Source organism: Gadus morhua, chromosome 1 (genome assembly GCF_902167405.1).
Source record: "Gadus morhua chromosome 1, gadMor3.0, whole genome shotgun sequence".
Classification (NCBI taxonomy): Eukaryota; Metazoa; Chordata; class Actinopteri; order Gadiformes; family Gadidae; genus Gadus; species Gadus morhua.
In genome coordinates this window covers 18,634,210-18,650,054 of record NC_044048.1, presented here as the reverse complement: position 1 = coordinate 18,650,054, position 15,845 = coordinate 18,634,210, and the positions used below count along the sequence as shown (strand labels likewise).

The window sequence follows — 15,845 nt, the reverse complement described above, 5'->3', positions numbered from 1 at the left end:
GCAACACGACCTTTAACATCTGTAATTCAAATACAAAAATGATGGTTCTAATAAGATCTTTAAACTAAATATGATTAGGATAGCATAATCAATATTAACCTTGTATTAACAATAATGATATTCATTTTTTTAACTTGCTTTTGTTTATTTGTATTTTTACTTACTTTATTGTATGACGATGATTCTATGTGAAGCACTTTGGGTCTGCCTTGTGCATGAAAAGTGCTCTATAAATAAAGTTGCCTTTGTATTTGTAGTTGCCTACAAATACAATCCTAAATAATTGTATTTGTACACTGGTTTGGTTACCTTGATCAAAGCCTCATTTGGTGAAATTCCATAAATGATCTTCTAGGATCTAGATTAGAAGATAATTCCTTGAAACCTCTAGAATCTAGAGCTTTGGTGCATGGTTCAACTATTATTAAGAAGGCAATTGATGTATGCCTAGGTTTAATAAGCTTTTTAAATTATGGTGACATGTTTTTGAAATGTATTTTAATTTGACCATGCATGTATTCATAAATCTCCTGGCTTCATGGGTCATTGGTAAATATGAGTTTTGGCTGTTTGAGGAAGAGTAAACATGGCAAACATTTTTTTTTTGTGCTGTGCATTGCTGAACATTATTATTTTTGCATTGTCTGTCTGATCGATTGTTTGGGGTACCCTATTCGAACAATATCTCATCAAATCTACAGATGGCAAACTTTTCCCTAAAGGTTGATACAGACCCCCATTTAATATCGATCTGCCCTTTATCAGTTGGTCTGAAAGGGGTTCCCGTGTTCTGTTGACATTCTGTTGACCGTTTGTATCAACATTACTTGATTGGCCGCACAAAACTGAGTTTTGCAGAAATTTGATCTGAGGTTATGACCTGGTGGGTGCAATGCATATCAGAGGTTCCTAACACCGTTGTGTTTAAGTGAATGAGTCTAATGTCCCTGTAGAGACAGTTAAAAGTGTGTGATAGGAGCGTCTTATGGATGTGACTGTTGCTGCTGGGAATACATTATCACTATGGCAAGCTTCCTCATCCTTGGACCCAGTCCTCAAACAGGAGTTCAGCCGAAGAGCAACCAGCATTTGATTCTGAACAAACTCTAAAATTCATTTAGTCTGAAGGGCATACTCGTTTTATTTACAACAATGGGTTTCAAAGTAAAAAAACATTTGACAATGAATAGATGTTCCAATGTTATATGTTCTGTTCTCAACTTAATTTTAAATAATGCAATTTAAAACATACAGGAAACTTTAGGGCAAAAAATATTATTCAATTTGATGACACATCACACTGACTAAGAATGGGGCTTTCTTTTTATTACACTTTAAAAAATTGATGTTCCTGATACAAATACTGTCTCGACTCGGAAACCAATAAGGTGGACCAGACATGCTTGCACACATATATGAATACTCTGATAGATGGGCCAACAACATCGCAGAGACCAGCCATTATGTTATAATTTATTTTTAAGCAATCGGAAGTCCATCAATAGCATGTGTCAGAGGTTTCTTGAGTGCACACTTGTGGCTATGGTATTCATCTAAACACATTCCTCAGTTGGAAATAAATGTATCCTGGTGCCATGCCTTCCAGAGAGAGGACATTTTTAAGGTTCTAGTCACTCCTTGATGTTGAGGGGAAGGGAGTGGGCACATAGACCACTTCCAGATCAACTTTGAGATGCCACAGAAGAGAGTCATACGCTGAGCATAAAGGAAGGAGGAAGTTCATCCATTTAAACTTTTTATGACCTTAAAACATCATTATTAGGCATGTTTCTAAACATTCACATTATTTTAAATTCAAGAATAAAATGTGGAAGTATAAAACAAAACTTCCCTCTAAAGCCGCCATAGCAGCTAAGCTTACACAAACGGAAAGAAGAACGTTGCAAAAGACCGTCGAGTCTTACTGTTGGGGGAACGGATTGTGGAGGAGCCTGGTTTGACCCACAGCAACATACATTTCTGTGTCAGAAGGCAGCTGCAATGAAATTATTTGTCAATAACAAAATAGAGACATCTTAATATGTAAAATGATGCCATAACCTTCATTAATGAAAATCGAATAAATAAAGACCAATAAATAACTCTTCTATGCGGCTCCCATCAGGCACAGGATTTACCACCATTTCAGAACAAACGGGATCCATACATTAAATTAACCAAGGCAATAGCAAATAGTCACTACTCCTGGTATTAGCTTTCTGATCAGTGCATGCTGACCCCAAAGAAACTAAGGTGGTAAATAATTTCTGTTGGCCAACAAAAATAATAATTTAATAGGCAAGGCATGTTATCAGTCATGCATGGACATCTTTCGCCAGCAGAGGTCGCCGTTGTTGGTAGGATCGGGCCCAACCTTGAACGACCTGGAACATGAATGCACATCACACTCAATTATAGAGTTGAATAAATACAATGAAGACATATTCAAATTAATGTAATTTAGAAGGGTCGAACCAAATAGAAGACAAACGTAACATCAAGTTGATTTTGAACTGTTCATCGGCTGTAAAATATCCCCATCTAGTGTTTCTGACAGTATAATACAAGCTCGTAAGATCAAACTGTACTCCCAGCAGGGAAGGGGTGAGTTGGCATTTCTGCTGTGAACAAGGAAACATGCAAAATATATCGAGCTGACAGGAGTATAGTGGCAGCTGGTGGAACTGTCTCATTTGGGTTTTATGGGTTGGGGTCCGGGGATAGGGCAGGATGTGATATTCGTCCCTTCTAGTGTAGGATGGTGGGGGGACGGCCCTGGTAGGACTGGATTGAAAACATACTGCGTAAGCCATATTGATGAGGTTTTCAATCCATACTGGAGTTCTCACCCTCCAAAACCATCCACACTAAAAAAGTGCACGTGAACGGGCAGACTACTGCAGCGGGCCGGCGATGTCTTGATCAAGTTCCGCGAGGGCATTATTGTTTCAGAATTAACATTAATATTAACAATAATACATTATTTAGAGCTTTCCATTCTGCAGACGGATGGCTGAGTGCAGGTGCAGGTAAGGCGGAAATAAAAGATATGTTCCATGGACCTAGCCTGGTTTCCAGACGTTGGTGGAGACCTGGATACCATGAAACACCCTGTCCAGTATATTATTTTTGGACTCAATCCGGCACTCGTCATATTCCTACATTTGAGTTTTAACCGTTACTTAGTAAAAGTTCTGTAAATACGATTTGAGAGTTGTAAAGAGCAGAAAAGTGCAACATTTTGAAACTAAAAGGCCAAAAAAATGTCCCCTCTCTCCCAAAGTCTCCTGGCCATTCAGAAGCTCTTCACTCACATGCGATTGACAGCTTAAATGGATTTCACGAACCAATCAGGGAAGACAGAGATGCGTTAGCGATTGGTCTAAAATTTTCCAGACAAATAATCTAAACCCCTAAACCGTTAAACTCTTAATTGGTAAGCGCAGTCAACAATAAAAACAGAATTCTCAAAGCGCATATCCCTCACTAATAGCTGACCGATGGCTCTACCATTTCATGCAAATTACCCTCAAATTAAATCTCTAAAATCTTTCTTTCTACAAAAGAAAAAATACTAAATGTATAAGCCTATCCCACTGGATACCCTGCCCAATCAGGAAGCAACAATCTTTCTATTGGTATGAATATAGAATCCCTGTAAGGTGACCTTTAGATCAGAGGAGATACTACATTTAAGATGACAAAAAAAGAAATACAACCAGTTTGATCCATACCATCGCACCATTATTTGACATAAACCATCTTGAATCTTGAATCTTTATCAAAGGGTGTAGGTAAAGGGTGGAATAAGTAAAAATGACTACCTTTGTATCCTCCTCCTTCCACAACAGCTCTTGTTCTGCTTCGTTTAGTTCCTCTGACGGGTCGTATGTGTACACTGGCAGCAGCTGGTGACGGAGCCGGTCGATTCTGCAGAACAAACACATCATTTAACTGCATTTGAAAACACCAGCAATACATCGTCATGATCTGCAGATATGTGGCTGTATAACAACTGAATGGGTGTACCTTTGTTTCCGGCGAATATACATGATCTGAAACAAACAAAGCAAAAGCACATGACGTGTGCGATAAAGGACTACCCCTTTTGATCAATGTGGCCTGGGTTGACAGTTGACACAGATAGAGGGGACTTACCACAGCAACTGCTATACCAATGACCGTGACCAGGAAGAACGGCACCAACACATAACCCACCGCCGCATCCCCATTGATATTGGGCGGTGGTGTGGTGATGTTCGTGGCATATAACCGGGTACTCAGTGACATGGCGCTGAGTGGTAGGGCTTTGCCAATTCAATTGGGCTTCAGAGACAGCAATCCTCCTTTCGGAGGCAGGCAGTAGTGGTCTCAGGCTTCCTCCCTGGTTGTTTCATTCTTGTCGTTCATGTGACTGCCACATGGTATCTTTGCCCTCCCTAATAAAGTTGGGAAATCTGTTTGTCGGGGACAGAGACAGGGAAACAGTTACATCACTGGGCGCTTCATTCCCACGGATCAATTTGTTGACCAGAATATGGAGTCAGTGGCGAAAGGTGAACACAGATTATTGCAACGTAATTTACGACATCACCGTATATATATTAAACTAATAGTTTGGACTCTTAAAAAATAATAATTTTCATTCTTGAACAGCCTTGATACGACTAGTGATCATAAAACAACATGGGAACTGCATTGTTCACATGACGTCTACGACGAAAGCTACTTTCAGGCACAAGTAGGCCTGACTTTATGGGATCCTGTAGGCTAATTCACCGGTTGACATTGATACTGTTGATGTGGTCTGATTGTTGATGTTGTTGTTGTAAGAGATGTGGATGATGCAGTCCCACTCATGCAGCTAGACGTCACGGACGTCTCCATGCATGGCTGTTAGCTCCACACCGGTCTAGTGCTCAACGCTAATAGACACACGACATGTCCCTTTCTTATACATATGTCATTGTTAAAAAGGACATTCAACATGGTTGTGTGGCTATGTGTATTTTGAATGGTGAAATCCAAGTTGAATACTGACCACAGTTCAGCACGACGTGTAGACTTCCAGTAAACTAGTACGCTTGAAAACGTCATCAAGTCACATGACTAAACAAGACAGAGGAACAAGTAGGATGAGAGAAGTCGCTGAAGTGTAACGTAATACCGGTCCAACTCCGCGTAACTTCCTGTTATATGCGTAGGCCATTGAACCGTCCACGGGGGAGCGAGACCGTATTTATCCTTCCTGACAAGAATAATGTCTGACAAAGCAATAACCGACAAATGTAACGGAAGCGGATATTATTCTATCGGGAGTCCCTCCTCTCTCGCCTTCGCTCTCTTCGCCAAACCCATGTAACAAAAAGTCCCGCCCTCTTTCTCTCGACAATAACGCTAATTTAGAGCATCTCATCCCAGGCGTTCGGTCGTCCTACCTATTTTTTTGCCAAAATATTCATCATTATCAACCCTATATTATCCATATTAATTCATTTATAATACACAATTTGTTTTGATTTGAAGAAATCACTAAACCAATTTATATTATTTGAACCTTTTAATCAAATAATCATAGGCCTTAAGTGTGTGCAGTGTCTTACTTGTGTCAACAGATGGCATTGAACACACGAGAAATCAAAATTATATTCGCTCTGGCCTCTGCCCTATACAGTAAATCTAGGCATATCATTTACTTTTGTTCAATTGTGATGAAGTGGCAGGGAAAACTTTGAGTTCAAATTATATAAGGGATGCTAAATCAACTAAATATGAAAACAAACTTAAAAAGACGAATTATTGCTGTGGCTAGTAACATATATGTCTAAAGTATATATATGTTGATTAAATATATATCTTACTTAAATGATCGTGACCATTATCTAAAGATGGCCCTTCATGACCTTAAGCAAGTGTTGGTTACATTAGGCTACATACCGTCACAAACATGCTGAGCTGTATGCAAGCCTGCACAAAAAAGTATGTCATATTATGTGTTGTCAACAACATCATCACAGAAATGTGTCCACTTTCATTTTTACTCAATGGGAGTTTAAACCATTAAATGTGGGTTTGTAGCACCTTCAAAACGATTTTAGAAGTTTGATAAGCTTGTGTGTTAAGAGTGATTGAACACGGCCCACTATCACTAATGTCTTAAAGTGCAACAATAAAAGTGATAGAAGCCTATACAACATAATAGCCTACTCTGTAACATGATTGTGTAGTATTTACACTAGAAAACTCTAAATAATAATCAGAATTCAGACCCCAATCTCAGATTCCTGACTTTAAACTCAGAACTGAGAAAGGTTTTTTTCAAATGTGGCCCTAATCCTTCTGTACATCTAATATAGGCCTACAACTGTTTTCGGAAGTAGGCCCAATGAGTGGACACTGCGATGGCAAAACAACCTCTCTACTGCACCTTGGATGAGCCTCCAGCGACGCGCCAGCTTGGAGGGGGTGACGCCCCCTACATTCGAAGCCACCCGATTGGCTGGAAGACGGCGTCTCATCAACAAGGTCTTTCCCTGTTTCCCAAAATTCGACTTCAAATTCATCCAGCATGTGAAAAGGAAATTAGTTATGTGTTGAGGTTTAAAAATCGGATCTCGAGACGCGCAATTAAACCAAAATGACTGGCTTGACCTATCGTCCTATCGTTTATGGGTTTAACTAACACTATAGGGTCTGAAATGGCATCTATTCAAGTAAATAACAGTGTTCGTTTTTAAATGCATTGGTCTCATTCAGATGCTTGGCGTTTTCCATTATAGGCATACTATCCTACGACGTCGTCCATAAAAAAAAAAAAGAGGGCCATCCCCCACCGCACACACTGACGCTTTGGAGCTCCCCCTCGCTGCGTTCATCGTGATCTAGTGTATGCAGCGTCTTCTCGAGCGCGCAGGGTCACCTTCTGTCATTGCTGCTGAGAATTGGTGATATTTTGCAGCATTTGGGCTATTGGGAGAGCGCACCTGACCATCTCGCCCCGGTAAGTTGGGCCAAGCTGTGCCTGCCTCTCGGGGTTGTTGCCATTTGGATGTTGCTGCAGTCAGATGATATGCTATGCATCTGTTTTTGGCAAAGGGCAAAGCAGGGGTAAAGGAATCTTGCGTCCTTACCCCCATCGTGTTTATGACTGTCCATGACTGTATGTCTCTACTCTAAAGACGATTTTTGATCAAATCAATGCATCTTGCTTGACTTTGATCTATGCATGCGTCATTTTTACATCGCGTTTGGTTTTTGTTGCATAGCCCATATCAGTAGTTAATCGACGGTCAAACAACATCTTGCATCAGAACAGCAATTTACGATTTTCCTTTGCGAGCGACTATACCCTGTTCATCTTTTTCTGGATCAAGCATCTCTCGTGTTCGGTCATTCAGGTTCAGTCAAAGCTACGGATTAATGGTTGTGCATTGCAGACGTCCCTTTACCGTGGAATTGTTGGCCAGTGTCTAAAGCAACACGAACGTCCAGCACTATAGGAGTTGTGTCACTACTTCAATAACCTAACCTACTAAACCCAAACAAACGTGTAGGATTTAAATGTAAAAACGCAACGTGGCCTTTATCGAGAGATGGCATGGATGTTGTGTTATGGAAAACAGGAGACTGGCCAAGGTTGGGAAAGGATTGCCATTTTATGTCCCCTTCTTGTGCCAATAGGGTAAACAAGAAATGGAAATAAGCCAAGCATACTGCACACATAATCGATGACTCCTTGACATGGAATATCTAGGTTGAAAAGATCAGGGTGAAGGATGTGAAAGTGAGTTATGGTATATAGAGCAATATTAATGAGGACTATACTCTTGTAGTTAATCGTTATGTAATTGGTTGTGATAGCATAGCGAGGAATCATCGCCAGCGTGACGTCATTGTTTTTCTCTGGCAAAGCAGCCCTCTCACGATCAACAGCGATGCCTCATCCGCTCTGTGACTGGGGTTTAGTGGAGTCTGCGTTGCCTTTTTAATCGTTCTTTAAATGTAGGCCCATTAGCCTTGTCCTCCCATGGTGTCCTGGTGGACCACGGAATTCATTAAACCCATGTATGTGTAGGCGAAGGGGATATGAGGTTCAAGATAGCTATTCGTAGCCTGTAGTGCTGCATTTCTGAGCGAGGCATTCATGGAAGCGTGATTGGATGAGAGGAAGCTAATGTCGTTTTCCTTCCCGCGTGGAATGGCTGCACTTGTTGAGGAACTGTCCGTAGTGCTGAATGTAGTATCGCTGTCTTCGGCCTCTCGTCAGCGAAGGGGCTCCTGAGACAGCGAGACAAGCTGCTGATAATGCAAGACATCAATGGAGCAATCCAATTGTATTGCAGACAGTAGGGCTGTCAGCATGCTAACTATTTATTATCAGGGTCCAATGTTAAGATAGACAGTATCGGTTTCAAGTATCACGTGAAATACTCTCTTAGTTAATAACATTGTCAACGGTAGTAGGACTGTAGCATCACTCTCCTTATCTCTCTGCATACAAACCAACCTAGCTACTCGCAAATTACCTACCTACCTCCTCCCTCCCTTCCTCCTATTCCTAGGTCTACCCTCCCTACTGCTCTACCCTCCCTACTCTACCTACTGCTCTACCCTACTGCTCTACCCTACTGCTCTACCTACTGTTCTACCCTACAGCTCTAGCTACTGCTCTACTCTACAGCTCTACCTACCGCTCTACCTACTGCTCTACCCTACCTTCTGTTCTACCCCACTGCTCTACCCTACTGCTCTACCCTGCCTACTGTTCTACCCTACCGCTCTACCCTACCACTCTACCTACCACTCTACCCTACCGCTCTACCCTACCGCTCTACCCTACTGCTCTACCCTACTGCTCTACACTGCCTACTGTTCTACCCTACCGCTCTACCATACCTACAGCTCTACCCTACCACTCTACCTACTGCTCTACCCTACAGCTCTACCCTACTGCTCTACCTACTGCTCTACCCTACCCCTCTACCTACTGCTCTACCCTACTGCTCTACCTACCGCTCTACCTACTGCTCTACCCTACCCCTCTACCTACTGCTCTACCCTACTGCTCTACCTACTGCTCTACCCTACAGCTCTACCCACTGCTCTACCCTACGGCTCTACCCTACCTACCACTCTACCCTACTGCTTTACCCGACCTACCACTCTACCCTACTGCTTTACCCGACCTACTGCTCTACCCTACCTACTGTTCTACCCTTCCTATCTACAGCTCTACCCTACCTTCAGTTGCAACTTAATTAGATACAAATTGTAAATCATGAATATTAAATACTGCAGTGTATCAAAATCAATGGTGAGAGGTAATGTTTGTATAAAAGTAATGCTAGGCCCCAAACTGAATGGATTGAGATATTATAGATGGATTATTACCACAATTATTTTGGATTATTTTTGATAATGTCCATAATAGCTGGGACAGGATTATTAAAAGTGTCTGTGACATTTTCAAAAGTATCAAATTGGTTGCTATTATGATTGGCGCCTACATCGTCTGCCCTTTGTCTATCTTGTGACAGTAATGCATTCGTTTTTCACTCTATCTCGGGCGCCACGGATCATGTGATACGATTATCATGTTTCACATGTGCAAAAAGAAAAAAACTGTTACTAAAGGGGTAAAATAATTCCAACAATGCTTTTAATCTCTTTGCTCCCGAGTACCACAGGAAAACAATAAATGTAAAACAAGCTACAATAGCAGCTGCTTTTTGGAGAGATTGGATCATCTTAGTGAATTCCCAGCATGCATTGACTGTACTCCAATTGGAACTCAATACCTTCACCAATCATTGAATGGAATTCAAATCAATGAGGTACTTTGCCCATCAGGAACACGGCACTGGTCATAGTGACAGTTCCTTACGGATGTTGTTGTACAAATTGTTATTGGTCGAGAGAGAGAGAGAGAGTGAGAGAGAGAGAGAGAGAGAGAGAGAGAGAGAGAGAGAGAGAGAGAGAGAGAGAGAGAGAGAGAGAGAGAGAGAGAGAGAGAGAGAGAGAGAGAGATTGTGTGCGCGATATTGTGGCATAAGAAAGCTAACTACATAGGTTCTACAGCAGCACAAGAGAGGGTAACAGTGTTATCGGGGGAGACACAGACATTCAAGCATGCAAAAAAGAGTACAATGTAAAATGTAAATTGCTCTTTATACACATTGGTATCTGAGGGCGGAGAAAGGGAAATGTTTTGCTAGGAGAAGACACAGCAAGGTCTGACAACCTGTGAAACAACAGGAGATGTGCGAACAGTTGGGTCTGAAGGACAACACGTCCAACCAAATCCCCCTTCACCAAAGGCATTGACACATAGCCCACATAGGCCCCCCCCCCCAAAATACACACCCATCCACACACACACACGCACACACACACACACACACCACACACACACACACACACACACACACACACACACACACACACACACACACACACACACACACACACACACACACACACACACACACACACTCAAATGATACATATAATGTTATAGTGCATTGGATGCACTGAACTCTTGACTATGAAGAGTCAAATCCAGATCCATGACGGCTAGTTCAACAGCTTGCATGCTTGCTTCACACACGGTCCACTTCACATCGTTTGCTGCCAAGCGTCTTTAATTTGGCCAGAGGCGTCATTTGAATGGGTGGCTTCTGGCCATTGTTTCGGACACTAGAGGGTGTGTTCCACTTGGACATGGTATGAGAGGCATGTGTGTGTGTTTGTGTGTGTGTGTGTGTGTGTGTGTGTGTGTGTGTGTGTGTGTGTGTGTGTGCGTGCGTGCGTGCGTGCGTGCGTGCGTGCGTGCGTGCGTGCGTGCGTGCGTGCGTGCGTGCGTGCGTGCGTGCGTGCGTGCGTGCGTGCGTGCGTGCGTGTGTGTGTGTGTGTGTGTTGGTGTGGGTCTTGGTTTGGTGTCATGTGTGTGTGTTGGTGTGGGTCTTGGTTTGGTGTTGTGTGTGTGTGTCTGTGTGGGTCTTGGTTTGGTGTCATGTGTGTGTAGGGAATGGGGGGTGGGGGGTTGTTGGGATCCCCTCGCTTAGTTTGTAAGGTAATACTTATCTGGCCACTGGATCCCCAGACGAAGGCTGGATCTTCAGCAGATGAAGACATCAGTTACGACTTCGGTTGCAGAACACACCTTAGAAGATTACTCACAGGTGATGACAGGGAAAGTGTCCTTCAGCCATCAGAGCACTTACCAGGAACAAGGATCCCCAAGGACATTGGGGTGACCATGACTCAGCATGATTAATGTGATTTAGTGGCGGAAATAAAGGAAGAGGTCAGTGTCAGGTTCTCTGTGCTGAGATCAGATTATCCACAACAACTTCAGCGGCAAGCTTGATGAACGTTGTCGGTCCGATTGAAATGAAATGGTGGCCCAGATCAAAACCAACATTGAGTAATTTAAATAATTGATAAGGTAATTATGTTGTACATTCACGCTCGTAACCAAGGCCGACAATAAGTGGGCCGTAATTAAAGTTTGATGTTTCTTTAATAAGCTCTGAATCATTTGTTTATTAATGCACTTTTTTTCTCCCTCAACTCATGAATGTTTGCCGGAATGTGGTTGGAACTGTAAATGGTACAAAACTGTAAATGGACAAGAATAAGTTTGTTAGTGTTTATCTCTACAATGAGTCTCTCCTTTCACACACAGGTGATCTCCCCCAGGGGACCAACGCGCTCTGCAAGGTTTATGGAAACCTGACCTCCTGATTGGTGGAGAAGGTGAGCTAGCAATCGCTGCTGTCTGCCGTCCTTCCTTAAGGATTCAAGCAGATTATTTCAATCATTTACCAAAAGCTGACGTCATTCTACAACAGAATGTTCTGTGGTTGTTCCATTGTTAGTTAACGCAGCGATTAGCCACTCTGAGCTAATCAATTGCAGAATACTAATCGCATTACTGGTAGTAATAGCAGTAGTAGTAGTTCAGTGGTAATATTTATTGGAATAATGTCAGCTCTAGAAGGAGTGACTCTGATAGTCCCATCTGCTAGCCTTGCTATTGCCAGACCAAGCTCAATCATAGATGCACATTGGTCTGGGGAAGCTGCTGTAATTTTCTTCAGCTCAAGAGCCATGATCATCGGGCCTAGTTCAACTGACTCTGTACGCAATTGGCTGCTGCCCGTCGCTTCCCTGTCGTCATTGTGTTAAACCAGCCAATAGCGCACCAGGGGTAGGGAGAAGCCAGCTTGGTGATTTGCTCCCGTAAAAACATATCGGAAGCAGAAAGAAATGTAATGCTCTTCACCAGACCCTTCTGCAGGGAGAATTCAAATCGCCGGCTGAATGGGCGGGGCTAACCAGTCTACCCATCTGCCTATTTTATAGATATTCGATGAACTTTTGAAGTGTTGACTACATTTCTCTATCGTGAATTTGATAATTTCTCACAAAAAAGTATGTTCCACTCGTTTTTGATTTGTACATTCTAGTAAAAGGCTGACTAATGCAATTTCCTGATCATATGTTGGTAGTTTTGTGTTGATAGACATTTTTACTGATTAAATAGGAAACAATAATTTGATAAACATGTGAACACAGCTGTTTATGAGGTATTCATGGATTCACCTCATGACTCTCAGTTAGCAACACATTTTAAATGAGGTTCGTGTTCATTGGTAATGACATTAGAAAATACTAAAGACTCCACTCCATGGAAACATTATGTTTGGATGGCTGAATATCATGCAAAACCAATGACACAAGCAAGTTGTCAGGTGTTTTTTGTTATGCACTTATATGTTTGCGTGTCACTTTACAAAACACTGAATTGGAAAGCTTACCTATGGTCTAGGACTGATAAAAATAAAAAACTGTAACAAGTGCTTCCACAGAGAACGATGGGATGCCTCTAAAATGCATAATTATAACCTACTCCATAGCAAGTATGTATATGATATTTATGATTAATATGAATGTGATAATCAATCTAAGTAGAACTTACGTATAAGATAAGATCACTTTGTAAATCAATCACTTCAAAGTGATGACCTAATTATTATTAATAACAAAATCGTACATCCATGGCCCTGTCCCTGATGTCCTTGTTTGAGGAGCGTGTGTGAGGACCAGGGTAACAGCAGGTAATGGTTAGGGCAGGTGGTGGTTAGGGCATGCAGCTGTTTACATACGCACACGCACACTCACACGGCCCAGCTCATCTCCCCCTCCCGGGGACGCTCAGACACAGAACACAAATATGGCTGCCCTAAATAAAGACACAGGCCTCCAAACACCTCGATGGTGTCCGTGCATCTGGGCTGATTTACTTACTCAAGGAAGGCGGGGGAAGGTTGTTTTAAGATTACTGTCTTCATCACTTTCTATCGAAACGTCCTTCCACGGGGGTCATTACCCAAGATCCACTTTGTTTTGATACAATTCCTCCGCCCAGCCCTGCCCCCTGCTCAGTGTTTGGTCGTCACCCCCTCCCTCCCACACGTCCCATGCTGAGTCATGGAAACACTTTTGGTGACAGTGCAACAATGCAGCAGTATCTCTAAAGCAGAGGCTCTGCTGTGTGGGGAGTTCGATCTCATCTGGGGGTTCTGTCAATCTGTTTCATATGTACATGTTGTTTACCACACATGATTACTGTACTACTGACTATTCTTCATGACAGAATGCACTTCATGACAGAATGCACTTCATGACGACAACAACGTGGACTTGAACTCTATCTATATGTACAAGAAGGATTAAATATTAAAGACTTAATGCAGGAATTGTTTTGAGTTTACTTGCGCATTTTTGCAATGCCTCACTGTTATTGTCTGCTACAGGGCTTTAAGGTAAACCCCAGAAAAATAGACTCTACAGACAACCTTCACCTGCAGCAGAATGTCAAAAGTAATTTCATCTAGAAAATTAATCCAGGCAAGACATGCAGCAGAAAGGAAGTCTCATTAGTTCCTTTATCCACACAATTGATGAGATATCTCTTTGAGTTTTGTTTAATTGAGACTCATAAGTTCTCCGCCACCAGGTCCTTCCTGGTCTTTGGCATGTGCAGTAGCACAGTGCCTTTAAAGACTCCATCAGTATTCAGCACAGCGTCATGTAGCTAAACAATAAGAAATCAGAGGGCTGGTGCGTCTGAAGAGCTACGCTCCCACATTTACTACTGCTTCGTTCACACCATTCATGCTAGCTCAATCTCTCCCTCTCCCTCTCCCTCTCCCTCTCCCTCTCCCTCTCCCTCTCCCTCTCCCTCTCCCCCTCTCCCCCTCTCTCTCTCTCTCTCTCCCTCTCTCTCCCTCTCTTTCTCTCTCTCTCTCTCTCTCTCTCTCTCTCTCTCTCTCTCTCTCTCTCTCTCTCTCTCTCTCTCTCTCTCTCTCTCTCTCTCTCTCTCTTCTCTCTCTCGTGTCCCCCTCTCTATCCAAGCTCTATCCATGTTGTTGGTGTTGGGGAAAACCTGGACAGTAGCCAGAAGCCTTTTATTTCCCAATGGCTTGTCGAGAGCTTTTGAGCTGGCTGTGAGTGTGTGTATGTGTGTGTGTGTGTGTGTGTGTGTCTGTGTGTGTGAATGTGTGCAAGTGTGTGTGTGTGCGTTCTTGCGCACGCTTGTGTGTGTATGCGTGTGTGTAGTTCATTCCTTCACGGCCGCTGCCAATCACAGTATGCCTGCCCCCCCTTCCTCTAATCTAGTCTCCTACTCACATTGTTCTCTCTCTTTCCCTCTCACTATCCCTCTCCCTTCTCCCTCTTCCCCCTCCCTCCCCTCTCCCCCTCCCCCTCTCCACCACACTGTCACCAGAAGGCTCTAATAGTTACATAACCACTGCAGCAGCTCCGTGGACGAGGCTTTAAATCAGTGCTCAGAGTCCCACTCCATGGCCCCACTCATGCCAATATCTGCCTCCATACTGATTGTTTGGGGCCGTGTGTGTGCGCGTGCCCGCCCGCGCATGTGTGTGTGTGTGTGTGTGTGTGTGCATGAGCATGTGTGCTCTTTTCATCCGTGTCCCCTCCTGCCATCTCTCAGTCTCCTTCTCTCTCGCTTGCCCTCCGAAACGGGACTCCATGCATATTAAGTGCTCTCCCGACGTACCATATGAAAGCCAGTCAGAATCCAGCAGCAGATCTCTGTTGTAGAACCTAGGCCCTGTACACTGTCGCTAATAAGTGTGAGAAACGGGGAGCGGCGGTGTCGCCCACCCACTGTTAGCTCACTGTATTGCTAGCAGCCCATGATGGCACATATGGACTAGAATGGAGCGAGAGCAGGAGAGTATTAGTCGACGGGAAGGTTAAGTTGGTCGTGGAAGGAGGTGGTCCGCAGAAGAGATGGAGAAAAAGGGGGATTAAGGGAAGTTTAACCGACCCTTTGCCTGTTGAGTCCCAGAAGTAACAGAGAATGTGGAAAAGCAAATAGGAATCTGACTCACTCTGTTTGTAAGCCTATTTTAACGTGACCAGGTCAGTTAGGCATTTAGCTTAGCAAAGAATGAAATAGGTTGGCGCTGAGATGAGCTGGTGAATATGAGTAAAGACTACTGACAAAACAGGAGCAGTATAGAAAAGTTGTTTGAAGACTAGCATTCTGCCCATAGATGTAGGCTTAACGAGACTGCCTGCTACTGCTGAAGTACCCAGAGTGTTACCAGCCACATTAAGGAGGTTCTGTCCTTCCTCTTGAGATCTGATGTAAGCAATTATCTTGAGCCTGGTTTTTAAAGTCAAATTGTTTATTCCTGCAAATTGTTTGTGTTCAGTTTAATGAGGGTTTAATTCAGAAATAAACAGAGTCGGAGAGATTCAAGCTAGAAGTATCCAACCGAGAACATCCCATCCCTCCCTTTCAGCCA

The 15,845-nt window shown here is 43.0% G+C and overlaps 2 protein-coding genes across 4 annotated transcripts in view; one reads left to right on the top strand and one right to left on the bottom strand.

The window, feature by feature from the left end:
• Nucleotides 1-1,116: 1,116 nt before the first annotated feature.
• On the bottom strand, nucleotides 1,117-5,303 carry smim29 (small integral membrane protein 29). Of its 2 annotated transcripts, XR_003977230.1 has the most exons (6): nucleotides 5,042-5,303; nucleotides 4,159-4,457; nucleotides 4,030-4,055; nucleotides 3,825-3,930; nucleotides 1,926-2,384; nucleotides 1,117-1,716 (listed from the first exon to the last, which is right to left on the bottom strand). XR_003977230.1 is itself a non-coding variant. In XM_030360006.1 (5 exons), exons 2-5 carry the CDS (start codon nucleotides 4,288-4,290, stop codon nucleotides 2,316-2,318), a joined length of 333 nt encoding a protein of 110 aa, XP_030215866.1. In that variant the 5' UTR covers nucleotides 4,291-4,457; nucleotides 5,042-5,303; the 3' UTR covers nucleotides 1,117-2,315. The 2 variants fall into 2 exon arrangements, 1 of the variants encoding a protein (XP_030215866.1); XM_030360006.1 differs by having other exon boundaries at nucleotides 1,117-2,384.
• A 1,246-nt stretch (nucleotides 5,304-6,549) lies between these two features.
• The window catches only part of pacsin1a (protein kinase C and casein kinase substrate in neurons 1a), a 29,856-nt gene continuing 20,560 nt past the window's right edge, over nucleotides 6,550-15,845 (top strand). Inside the window, exons 1-2 of one of the 2 annotated variants that reach the window (XM_030361867.1) lie at nucleotides 6,550-7,000; nucleotides 11,687-11,757. The gene's annotated coding sequence lies outside the window, so the exon portion shown is untranslated. The remainder of the gene's footprint in view (nucleotides 7,001-11,686; nucleotides 11,758-15,845) is intronic. The other variant, XM_030361874.1, reaches the window with a different exon arrangement.

What these genes read in the sequence shown, in the direction of transcription:
- smim29 (XM_030360006.1), bottom strand. Translation starts at nt 4,290, where the DNA reads ATGTCACTGAGTACCCGGTTATATGCCACGAACATCACCACACCACCG. An exon ending in TTGGTATAGCAGTTGCTGTG is followed by an intron (nt 4,056 to 4,158) that starts GTAAGTCCCCTC and finishes TGTTTGTTTCAG; the next exon opens with ATCATGTATATTCGCCGGAA. An exon ending in GGAAGGAGGAGGATACAAAG is followed by an intron (nt 2,385 to 3,824) that starts GTAGTCATTTTT and finishes TTCATGTTCCAG; the next exon opens with GTCGTTCAAGGTTGGGCCCG.